This window comes from Lipotes vexillifer, unplaced genomic scaffold (genome assembly GCF_000442215.2).
Source record: "Lipotes vexillifer unplaced genomic scaffold, Lipotes_vexillifer_v1.1 scaffold491, whole genome shotgun sequence".
In the NCBI taxonomy this organism is placed as follows: domain Eukaryota; kingdom Metazoa; phylum Chordata; class Mammalia; order Artiodactyla; family Lipotidae; genus Lipotes; species Lipotes vexillifer.
Genome location: NW_006770548.1, coordinates 17690 through 30451, shown reverse-complemented (window position 1 = coordinate 30451; position 12762 = coordinate 17690). Strand labels below are relative to the sequence as shown.

Sequence of the window (12762 nt, the reverse complement as noted above, 5' to 3'; positions counted from 1 at the left end):
CACCCCCCCCCACACACACACACCCGCCGTATAGAAGGTGCTTAGAAAAGGTAACCTGAGTATAGCAGCTCCCAACTCTGGTCAAGTACGTTACTGTACTCGGTCCCCCACCCCAACCTGACTGCACCTGCTTCCTGGGTCTCTGACAGCCAGTGGCCAGCGTGAGGATTTTGCTCACAAATCAGCATGAAGTGACTCCAGCTCTCTCAGATCTGCCATCACTCAATACCAGCTCCTCCTCAGTGAGAGGGTCTAGCACTGCAGTGCGTTGCTTTCCAAACTTGTCAATCCTTGGTCCAGGTAGAAGGGCAGAGGACTCAAGAAAGCCCTCCTAAGTAGAATGTTGGGGGTGGTGAGACCCCGGCCCTCACTTTCTCCACTGTGGATTCTAAGGGCCGTGTGGGGATATGGAGTCTCATTTCAGCTCTTAGCAGAGGAGTGACTACTGTGCACATGTGAGAATCAGCGTGCATTTACCCTTTAAGTCCATGCTTGAACACTCGAATGTGACCTTACACACTATGAGAGAATCACTGTGGTCACTAAGCAAAGTAAAGAACCTTCTGAGATGTCACGGGAGTCACAGAAGGAGGAGACTGGAGTTCAGCTTCCTCGGGACCCAAGAGACAATTTATGCAGACCTGCCGCCCACACCCCCGTTTCAACCTGTTGTCCAAGTAATCCCCTCCCCCTGACCCGAGACTCCCTCCAGAGAACGTGACCAAAGGACTTGCCCGGGGTCCTGGGAAAAGGACAAAATGCCATCTGTTGCTCCTTTGCTGGGTGAACTCGTGAGATGTGCAGATGCCAGCAGCTCTCTGCAGCCTTTCAGCTAACCGTTGTGGGCCTGCAAGGGCCTCTGCATTGTGCCTGTGCATTGAGGCAGGGCTGCATCTGTGCCTGTGATCACAAGCCAAGACCCTTGGCTCCTCACTCTGACACCAGAGGGTTGGAGTGGCGGGGAGGGTCAGGGTGGGGATGGGACCACCGATCAGTGCTGCTGCTGATAGGAGGGAAGAAGCAGCTGCCAGGTGAGTGGAGAAGCAAGAGCTGAGGCCCAGGGAAAGGCCTCCTAGGTCGTCCTCCTGTAGCTGGTTATGCGTTTTGTGCAAAACATGGCTCCCACAGCCCTTCAGCTCAAATGCTGCCTCCCTTTTTTCCCTCTGCATACCTTCTTTCTTTCCCAAGCCTGGTTACTGCTCTGAAAATGCTACATGTACCCAGTGCACTACAGATACTGCTGCAGCTTATTGATTCTAAGATACACGTTTTTTTTCACATATTAACATCTCTGAAACTGGATTGTGTCTTACAGTCGCTGGCGTCTTATAACCACTGTTGGCCTGATGGCAGTCATGATGTAGTTGTAATTGTAACATGCACAAACATGGTCATAGCTGTTCATATCATTGTCAGTTCTTTATCTGAAGTCTAAATGAGCTCCTTAAAGTGTGTAATAAAAACTCTAGGTGATAAGAAAGCATTGGATCATGGTTTAAATGGTAGAAGATTTTTCTTAGTGGTACATCAAATAGTGGTACATCTGTGGCATTTGATGAAATACAGTCCCTGACCCATGAAGCTTCTATCAGATTTCGCTGTGATCGTTTCACTTACATTTTTCCCTTCTCTCTTCTGTCCTAACCAGCAAATTCCGGACCCCATCTGAGCTCCACAACGATAACTTCTCCCTCTCCACCATTGCTGAGGGCTCTCACTCAAACGTAAGGAAACTTGGCAACGCTCCCCATACCTGCTCCCCCCCATGCCTGTGCCTTGGCTCTCTATGATAATGTTATCTGTCAGGTAACTTGTCTTCTTCACATCTGTCCTTGTGCAGGCTCCAGCCCCTGGCCACATCTCTGGTCCACTTCAGAGTGTGGAGCCACTCTTCAGAGCTCTGAGGATCAGGATAGGGCAGGCAGTTGGGGCCGTGAAAGTGAGAATCAGGGTGTGATGGTGTACCACCTCCCGGACAAACAAAGTTATACAAAGTACAGCAGTTCTGTTTCTAGGATGACACATGATTTTTAGCTTCATCTAGGCTTTAGAAGTCTGATTTTTGTCTTTCTATTTTCTATATCAAGGAGAAAGGCTCCGCTTTCATTGCTAGGGAATTTCCTGCTGGTCATTGAAGCAAATGGTGGTTGCTCTTTGGGATGAGTGGGAAAACCTCTGGGATGGCTGGAAAAACAGTGTCTGATACTGTTTTGAGGACCCTAAAAATGAGCAGGCTTATATACACTGGTTACGGCTGAGGTAAGCACAAAACACTTATGGTAAGGTGGAAGCATAAGTCTAGGGGTAAATCTGTCCTTAGGAGTATAGGCTCATAAATATAAGTTGAAACCCAGTAAAAGGTCCCAATAGACCATTTTCTAAAGACACTGGCCCAGTGTGTTATCTGGACCAGACTAACCAGTCAAATACTGGGTACTGTCAGAATTTCAGAAATAAAGCAGAAACCATCCAAGCCCCAAATCATATCAGATCCAAATGCAAGAATTCTGCACATGACACAGGCTCCATACCTCCAGGTAAATGCATCATTACACAGATAACGGAGTGAAACTAAGATTTTTCAGATGGAAACAGTGGAGTTTAAGAGGAAATTTTGAAGAAGTTCTTTGAAATAATGGACCATAGAGTCTAAGAGCTCACAGGGCCCTTCACAGTCTAGGCCAGTGCTGTCCAGAGGGACATTCTGTGAGATAGAAAAGTTGTGTGGCTGTACTGTCCCCTACAGCAGCCATCAGCTACCTGTGGCTTCAGAACTCTTGGAATGTGGCTAGTGCCACCATATTGGACAGCACAGATCTAGACCATTGTCTTCTTTTTATAGGTGGGGAAAGTATAGCCCCAGAAGAGGAAAGAGAGAATAATAGTACATGAGACCTTGATCACCAGATCCCAGAAAAGAAAAGCTTGGCCTGGTGGAGGAGGAGCAAAGGGGTCTATTTAAAATAAGAAATGAGGGCTTCCCTGGTGGCACAGTGGTTGAGAGTCCGCCTGCTGATGCAGGGGACACGGGTTCGTGCCCCGGTCCGGGAGGATCCCACATGCCACGGAGCAGCTGGGCCCGTGAGCCATGGCCGCTGGGCCTGCGCATCCGGAGCCTGTGCTCTGCAACGGGAGAGGCCACAACAGTGAGAGGCCCGCGTACCACACACAAAAAAAAAAGTAAAATAAGAAATGAAAGAGGCCAATTTAGGATAATTTTTTAAAGTCTTTGATATAAAGGGTAGAGAAAGAACATACTTGGTATGCACCAAGATATTAATAAGTTCAAGATGGACATAATAACGAAGAGAACAACATGTCTGTAATCGCTGAGATTGTTAACCACTTTAATCAACCCACAAGGATAAAGGATGAGCCTTATCTTGGGACACCCTATCCCTACCTTACCAGGCCCCTTGCAGTGATGTGCATTTAGTTGTCATTTATGGACTACTAGTGAATGATGGCCTGCCATGGGGTCTCTCAGGTCCACTGTCTGATCTGCCATCTCGTACATGTGGAACAGCAGGCCTGACCCATACAGTGGTGCCTGCAGTCAGGGTATTTATTTTCCATAGAGTGTGAGGGTCCTTAGCAAAGTTTCTGACTCATACATTTCGGGCACCCTTGTTATGTCCACCTTTCCTCTCCACCAAGATGGAGGGGAAAGAAATAGCTCCTCTTGGAGGCCTTGGTTGCATGAGCCAATACAAAGGTTTCCAGTTCTTCTTGGCCTGAGCCAACTTTGTGAAAGCAAGGCATTCGTCCATGAAAGCTGCCACTGACCTTGATTTCAGAATATGGCAAAACAGAGGGGCTTCCCTGGTGGTGCAGTGGTTAAGAACCAGCCTGCCAATGCAGGAGACATGGGTTCGAGCCCTGATCCGGGAAGATCCCCCATGCCACGAAGCAACTAAGTCCGTGCGCCACAACTACTGAGCCTGCGCTCTAGAGCCCGCGAGCCACAACTACTGAGCCCGTGTGCCACAGCTACTGAAGCCAGCCCGCCTAGAGCCCATGCTCCCAACAAAAGAATCCACCACGATGAGAAGTCCGAGCACCGTAACAAAGAGTAGCCCCCACGTGCCGCAACTAGAGAAAAAAGCACGTACGAAGACCCAATGCAGCCAAAAATAAATAGATAAATGAATAAATTTTTTAAAAAAAGAATATGGCAAAACAAAAATGGAATGGAGCAGGGTCGTCAGCCATGGTAGACTCTGCCTGAGAAGGGCCATGGGGTTGTCTGGGCAGCACTCGGGGCATCCCTCAGTGAAGTCGTGCTCTCTAGCTCCTCTTGGATCTTGAGGGCCATTTCCACCTGGCATCCTTCCCTCAGCTTGTGCCCCAGGACACATCCTGTCCTTTCTGCCAAAACTCTGAGCATGTGAGGTGGTGACTCTCCTGTCCAGCAGGTGGATTTTCTACAAACTTCATCTCTAATTCCCTCCACCCAGCCCAGAAGTCAGACTCGGTCATAGGCAAGATCTTGTGGGCATTGACAGTTAACACAGTTGCTGCTTTATGATGAAGTGGAGCCCTAGCCCTTGCTTCAGCCACCACAGTGATTGCTTACAAGCGATGCTAGCAGCCGGATGAAAGTGAGAAAACCTCCAGGTGAGCTAGGAGCTGAAACGAGGGCACCTGAGTCAAGCCTGTTCATTTAGTCTCCCCAGCCCTCTCCCTTCACCCCTCAAATTTCCTTGTTGGTTTTGGCATCTCCTAAAATTTTGGAGAGTTTTATTTATCTTAGTAGAGGGGCTGTTTCTTTTACATAAGTCAAGGAGATTGAATGGGTCATTTTCCTACCCAGTTCCAGTGATCTCTATAAGCCACACTCTGAAAAGATTTCGAACAAACAAAAAAAACCATGCTGCTTTGGGTCTGGTGGGGGAAGGGTCCGTGGCTGGTGTCTGTGTAGAGGGCACGTCCCTTTCCTTTGCTACACGCATCGCTCTGTGCTGCTCCTCGCCTGGGCCCTCTGGACTGACCTGGGGCCCTGTGGCTGGTGAGCCAGCGGCCGAGTGCGTGAGTCTTCTGGAGCTGAGCAGCCAGCCTAGGAAAGGAACTTCGGGAGGAAAAGGAAAAGCCCAAGGCTCCTCAGCCCCTGCTGTGGAGGTTTGCCGTTTTCCAGGAGGAATGGCGAGTGTGTAGGAAACCGGGTGCTCTCCAGCTGCACAGCATGAGTGAAGTCACCTCAACTCCATGGGCAAACTGCCCAAGCGCTGAGAGCCACCCTGTTGGTTCTCACAGCTGTGCTGTTAGAGCAATGCATGGCTGTAACTTGGTCCTCCTGCGATTTGACAGACCTTCCAAGATGTCCCTTAGTGTTTCCCACCGCAATCCCACCCCCCAATTTAAACCTTTCTTACTTCCCAGTCTGTTTCTTGCATGTATTTGGTAAAACACTGACTGCCCGCCCCATTCTGATAGAGGCTTGTGTCTGGACAAGTAGGCGTCCAGGCCTGAACCCCTGGCTGAAGGATGCCCATGCGGCTGGGGCAGAATGCCAGAAATAGTTCCCAGAACTTAGCCCAGAGGGAAGTCCAGTTCCCTCTTGATGAGGGACTTCCACCAAATCAAAGGTGCATAATCCTTCTGCTGAGGGATTCAGCAACCCTAGGCTTAAGAGGATGGAGTTCTGAGGGAAGCACTTGGACTAGGATAGCTCCATCTTGGTCTAGACACGCCCTCACCCGTTCTACATGTTGAAGGTACTTAGCTCATCTCATAGCATTGTCTGGATACCTGTGTTCCTTATTTTTAGGATCTACTTTTTCCTCCTATTAACCCAGAAGGCAGCTTTCTCATCTGTCCAAATCCCATAAACCCTCACGGTGCTAGTTTTAATTTGGGTCCCCACCCTCATGGCATCACAGTTTTGATGCCCAGGTCTATAAGACTCACTAAATCCACTTTTTTCACATTATGAGAATATCCCTGTGCCCCTGCATCCCCCCAAGGTGTGTGTGATGGGGCGGGAGTGGGGGCAGTTATCTTAAAAAACATGAAAGTGATTTCCATGCTTGTAAGAGGAGAGGTGAGTACAGGCCATCTAGTTTTGCTTCAAGTTTTGCTGTGATCCAAAGTCCATTCTACTCAGGGTCTCAAGCGATCATGCCCAGCGTCTTCCCCCACACAATACAGAAGTTCTGCCTCGTTCTGCTTCCCTGTCTATAAAAAAGTGTGTGTGTGTGTGTGTGTGTGTGTGTGTGTGTGTGTATGTGTGTGTGTGTGTGTGTGTGTACAAAATACACTTAATATATCAGGGCAATCTTTCCATCTCAGCACATATACATTTATGCCATTGAACAGTTTTTTCTAAACCTCTGCAAGCAGTGGTAGAAGATATCAAGTGCCTATGCGTGCTGTGCGCAGCTGCCTTGCCTGAAACCTGCCTCAGCACAGAATGAAGTTCATTTCCTCTTGTGCTTGTCTCACTGGAAATGGGGAACATGTGTACCGCTGTTGTCTGTAAATTACTCCTGAGGTCTTTGAAACTCTATCAAGTTGTTCTGTTCAAGCTGGTCATCTGGGAAAGTGCTAAGTGAGGCTGGAGCAAGGGGCAGGTAACAGTGATTTCTACATGCACAGTATGTTGAAACACCCGTAGCAACCGATGTAGGCCTGGAGCCTTTCCCTACTTTCCAACTAGTCACTTGCCTGACCTAGTGCCATTATGGGTCAAGTTCAGTAGCAGGGAGCATGGACAAGAGTTCACAGTTTTTTGTGGTTTTTTTCCTTTATTTATTTGTTTATTTTTGGCTGCGTTGGGTCTTTGTTGCTGTGCGCGGGCTTTCTCTAGTTGCGGTGAGCAGGGGCTTGTCTTTGTTGCAGTGCATGGACTTCTCATTGTGGTGGCTTCTCTTGTTGCAGAGCCCGGGCTGTGGGTGCACGGGCTCAGTAGTTGTAGCTCGCAGGCTCTAGAGCGCAGGCTCAGTAGTTGTGGCACACAGGCTTAGTTGCTCCGCGGCATGTGGGATCTTCCCAGACCAGGGCTCGAACCCGTGTACCCTGCATTGGCAGGCGGATTCTTAACCACTGCGCCACCAGGGAAGCCCAAGCTCACAGTTTTGTGGAGAATGCCCTGGTCCTTAAGCATGATAAGTACCTTGAATTTTGGTTAAAGCAAGAAAGGTCTGAGCTAGCTGATCAGATAGGGACGTTACCCTTCTTGCCATCCATGAACCTGCCTAGGTAGCTACACGACCTCTTTGATCAGCACAGTTCCAAGCACTTGAGAAAGAACTGAGGCCCATTGAGTCGCACGGTAAAATCCCCTCAGGCGGTCCTAAAGGAAAAGAGTAGTGGGAAGGCAGGCATTGCGGTAAGAGTTCTCTGAATGCAGAGCCGGAGCACTATGTACTGGTGTGGGTTTCCTGAAAACCTTTAACAAATTCATTTCAGGTTCAGGAGCTTGTCACAGGGCTGCAGGCAGCACACGTGGATAGGCAGGAGGGCATGGGTACCAGTCAGAGAGAGATGGGTCGTGAACCAGCAGCACAGGGCTTGGATTGAGGAAACACCTTGTAAGTTAGCATCTTTTGGTAGATAAATTCTGATAGGAAGAGGCTCACACATCTCCAGCCTCTAGTCAGAGAACATATATTTGCTGTGGGGAGAGAGGCCCTAATTTTGCCGGGAACAGCTCTGCACCTGACCACAGTCCAGTTTGTGCCCCACTGAATACACCGACAAGTCATGTTCCTGATCAAGACCTTTTTGTGAGAGCAGAACTCAACAAGATGGAGGGCTGTGTGAAGAGGGGCCAGGTAGAGCTCACCAAGAGGTGAGGCTTTAGAGGGGCCAGGGCAAGTATTAAAAGGGACTGTTTCTCCCCAGTCTCTGCCAAAGAGAAAACCTCACACTGGCCTAAGTTAAAGGTATTTGTAATGCAATTACCTGTCAAGTTTTCATCTATATCTGGCCAGTGTTTTTGAGGATGATGTTCCTAAAAAGTAGCTGCTAATGAGTCTCTTTGGTTCAGTCACGTCTCAGAGCTTTCTTCCTTTTTTCAGTTATGATTCTTTCAGCCAAATTGAAAAGTCTGAGATGTTATTTGATCCCTCTACCCACTGTCTCCTTCCCACCCCTCCCTCACCTTTTTTTTTCTCTTTCAGGATGATTCTAGTGCTCCCCATAAAATCCAGGAAGCTCTCAAGTCCTGCCTGAAAGAGGAGGAGCCATTTAACATTCAGAACTCCATGTCGCCCAAACTCGAGGGTGGCAAGGGTGACCAGGCCGACTTGGAGGTGAATTGTCTTCAGAACAACTTAACCTAAAGCAGAGCAAAAAGAGAGGAAATGGGGGGGTGGGGGGGGGGAGAAGAATTATCTCCTCTTGTACAGAGTATTTCTTGTAACCATTTGTTAAACTCCTTTCTTTTTTCTGATCTCATGGCATGCTTTGGTGTATTTTGTACAGGAGGGAAAAAACACTAAATATGCAAAGAACCTAAAGAGAATTGCATACATTGGATTGTTTTGTCTGTGCTGTCTGTACATTGCTTCTGCTGCTGTGATTTCTAAACCTATGCTGTTATTCAACTGACTTTTTTTTTGTACTTTGACCCACCTTTTTTTGAAATACCAGTAAAAAACAAAGTTCTTGAAATAAAACTTTTTAAAAAGCCATTTTCCTGATGTAATTTTTTCTACTCCCTACCCCTTCTTGTCAGTTTGAGTTGAATTCTTCCCTTCATTAAAGATGTGTATTTATACATGTTTCAAATCCCAGAAATGGTCTATGTATTAGTCTGCTTGAGCCACCATAACAAAATACTACAGACTGGGAGTCTTAAACAACAGACATTTCTTTTCTGAGAGTTCTGGAGGCTGGAAGTCCAAGATCAAAGTGCCAACAGAGTTGGTTTCTGGTGAGGCCTCTCTTTCTGGCTTGCAAACAGCCACCTTCTTGCTGTGTCCACACATGGCCTTTTCTCTGTGTGCATATGGAGAGAGAGAGCGCGCTCTGGTGTCTGTTCCTCTTTTTATAAGGACACCAGTCCTATTGGATTAGGGCCCTACTCTGATGACCTCATTTAACCTTAATTACCTTATCTCCAAATGCAGTCACATTAGGGGTTAGGGCTTCAACATGTGATGTTTGGGGGGACACAATTCAGTCCATAACAGTCTGTAGCGCCTGTTAAGAATACTCTTTCCTTCTTTTTTTTTTTTAATTTTTTTTAAAATTATTTATTTATTTTATTTTTGGCTGCATTGGTCTTCATTGCTGTGCAAAGGCTTTCTCTAGTTGCAGTGAGTGCGGGCTTCTCTTCGTTGTGGTGCACAGGCTTCTCACTGGTGGCTTCTCTTGTTGCGGAACATAGGTTCTAGGCACGCGGGCTTCAGCAATTGTGGCACGCAGGCTCAGTAGTTGTGGCTTGTGGGCTCTAGAGCGCAGGCTCAGTAGTTGTGGTGCATGGGCTTAGCTGCCCCGCGGCATGTGGAATCTTCCTGGACCAGGGCTCGAACCCATGAACCCTGCATTGGCAGGTGGATTCTTAACCACTGCACCACCAGGGAAGCCCTATCTTTCCTTCTTTCATAAATATTTATTCAGCACATACTCAGCCAGGTGTTATGCTAGATGCCAGGAACTCTAGATGAATAAGATAGATCCTAACCTCAGGAAGTTAACGGTGTACTTGAGAAACAGTCTTATAAACAAATAATTATAATACAGTGTGTCGATACTTAATAGAGGTATATACAGAGCTGTGAGAGCTGGAGTTATGAATTCAGAAAGGCTTCAAGGAGAGAGGTTTAAATTGGACTTTGAAGGATGAGGGGGCATTTTTCAGGAAGATGGAGGAGAAGACATTCAAAACAGAGGGAGAAAACTCACAGGAAAGTCGTGCTATGTGACTAGAGATTGTGAGACAGAGAGGTCCTATGTGATGAGGTTGGAAAGGGCAATTTAGGACAGATTGCCAAGGTAGACGATGGTAAAGGCAGAGAGAATGGGGATTGTAGCAATCCAGGCAACAAATGAGGATGGATTAGAGAGAGTGTTAAGAGTTCAAATATCCAGAATTACTACTGGTGGTGAGAGTTTTCTAGAACTTTGCCTGTGTTCAATCTGTGATAATTTCAATAACTGGAATCCCCATGAGTATGTTTCTTTTGCCTAATTTCTGCTGATTCCCCCTGCTTTGTCTCCTCTTGTGCCTCATTATTTTTTATTTTGTGCTGGACATTGTATTTGAAAAATTGTTTATTGAGATTTTCAGATCTAGGATGGCTCTTCCTTTAGAGGGGGTTTTTGTTTGCTTCTGTCACGTGGCCGGGGCACTAGAATTCTGAGATCACATTATTCCAGATTCAAAGTTGGAGTCTTCCTGGCCACTGAAGGCAGACTGCGGACCTATCAGATTGTGCAAGGGCTGGTTTGCTTTCGGTTCATCCTTACCCCTTAGGGCACAATCATCTGGGGTCTCAGCCCAAACAGCCCAAAACAGGCAGTGGTTTATCAGTGTCCCACCTTTGGTGGACCCTGAACTCCAACACCCCCCGACCCCCAACCTTGCAAGACTTTCACAAACACACAGCTCATTCTCTTAGTCACCTCTTCCAAATGGGCAAGTGCCTCCAGGGAAAAGTGGCCCTGAATGCTAGGCCTACATGTCTGGATTCCTGTCCTCTCTGGGATGTCAGCCTAACAATTCTTTAGAATCTTGTTTGCTTGTTGATGCTTTTAAGATGTTTGTACAGCCTTTTGATTGTCCTTAGTGGAAGGGTTGGTCCAATTCACCTAGTCTCCCATTTACTGACAACGGAAGTCCTCTGTTTTCATCTTGGGACTCTTGCCCAGATGGCATTCCACTGGTGCCATGAGCTCAGTCTGCTCTTTGCTATTGGATAAGGCTGCATATTGGGATTGTTGGCCTGTGTGTATTATGGTTTCCTAACCTGACCCATATCCACTTTGGGAGGTTGGCATGGTTCTGCTTAGGACTTCCTGTAATCTCTGATTTAGGGGACAGACCTGTGTTTCATGGATAAGCACCTCTGGATCGTTCACAAGGAGGCCCAATCAAGAGGGATTGTATGTGAAATCACTTTGTAAATCCTAAATCCCATCCAGACACAAGGGTTTGTTAGTATTGTGTTTGTTTTGTTTTTCCCACAAGAATATTAAGAAATGCAGATGAAAGCCCTTGGCCCTATCCTACCTTCATAGCACATGCAGGAGGGATAGGAAAACCCAGATCAGAAGGCAATAGGAGATAGTGCAGAGGCCTAATGAATAGACTTACCTCGTGTTGCCAAGAGTCTTTGACCCAAAGAAGGGGCTGACGTGTTGGAACAGGATATATTGACGTGTATCTGCACCGACCCTCTTTCCTGCCTTGTGCTTGTGCTTCTCGGTGCTTATGCTCCATGGGGCTGGCCAGCATCCTCTCTGGGGACCTCCAGCTCTGCTGTTCCCTCCCTTATCTGCACCCACAGTAATTGCCTAGCACTGAGACATCCCCCTTCAGCATCCCCCTTGGTGCTTTTTTTTTTTAGAGGATAGTCCCTGGAGACCTTCTTTGTGCTTTTTCCACCACACTCCACAGCTTCTCCTGTGTCATTCTCACTAAAGAAAGGACAAACTGAAAATGTGGGTAACTTAGGCAGCAAGGAAGGAAAATCATTAGTCTGGGGAGCCTTTCAGCACCGATGGGTCGTTTCACTTGGGAGAAGTGTACGTGCGATGCTGAACCATCCATTGATACAAGGCGTACCCTTTACACACATGGCAGACCTGTGTTAGTTTCCTGGGGCTGCCATAACAAATTACCACAAACTGAATGGCTTCAAACAGCAGAAACGTATTATTCTCTCACTGTTCTGAAGGCTAGAAGTCTGAAATCAAGGTGTCAGCAGGACTGTGCTCCCTCAGCTCCAGGGAAGAATCCTTCGTTGCCTCTTCCTAGCTTCTGGTGGTTACCAGTAATCCTTGGCATTCTTTGGCCTGTAGTTACTCCAGTGTCTGTCTCTGCCTTCACATGGTTGTCTTCCCGCTGTGTGTGTCCTTGTCTCTGTGTCTTCACAAGGCCTTCTTATAAGGACACAAGTCATTGGATTTAAGGCCCACCCTAATCCAGTATGACCTCATCTTAACTTGATTACAACTGCAGAGTCCCTATTTCCAAATAAGGTTACACTCACAGGTACTGGGAGTTAGGCCTTCAACATACCTTTCTGGGGGGGACACAGTTCAACCCACAAATACACCTTACTATTTACAGCACAGTTTCAGATTCATGTTCTCATCACATCCTCACCAGAGCCTGGAGACCAGGCCTCAGGACCGGAAAGCAGCAATGACAGTATTAGAAACCAGACCTTGAAGTTTTTCAGTGTCCTTTCCTCTGTATGACATCACACTGTAGACACTATATTTACAGCTCCTCGTCCTTTCTCATATCATTTATAGAAATAAAAAAGTTATCCTGTACTCCAAAAAGCAACACTACACACCAAACTCAGGGCTAGAAGGTCTCTCCATTAGGAGTCAAGTGACCTCTCTGAGCCTCAGGTTATTCACCTGTAAAATTCCTATCTTTTAACAGGACTACCTGGGCATCAGGGATGGAGCAATGACCAAAACGGACAAAAAGCCCTGCCTGGTGGAGCTTACTTCCCATGTCACGGGGTCATACGAGGTAAAGTACGTGGAGGCATTCTGAGACACAGAAGGGGGCTATACAAAACCACCTTCAGGCCCAAGGGAAAGGGTGAGTCCCTGCAGGGGGATGAAGGCGGCCTTACT

General features: G+C 47.3%; 1 protein-coding gene across 1 annotated transcript in view; it reads left to right on the top strand.

The window, feature by feature from the left end:
* The window catches only part of CSPG5 (chondroitin sulfate proteoglycan 5), a 13733-nt gene extending 5103 nt beyond the window's left edge, over window positions 1-8630 (top strand). The window contains 3 exon segments of the mRNA XM_007446139.1: window positions 1649-1760; window positions 1762-1806; window positions 8121-8630. Coding sequence (XP_007446201.1) covers window positions 1649-1760; window positions 1762-1806; window positions 8121-8282 — 319 coding nt within the window. The 3' untranslated portion in view covers window positions 8283-8630.
* The last annotated feature ends 4132 nt before the right edge of the window (window positions 8631-12762 follow it).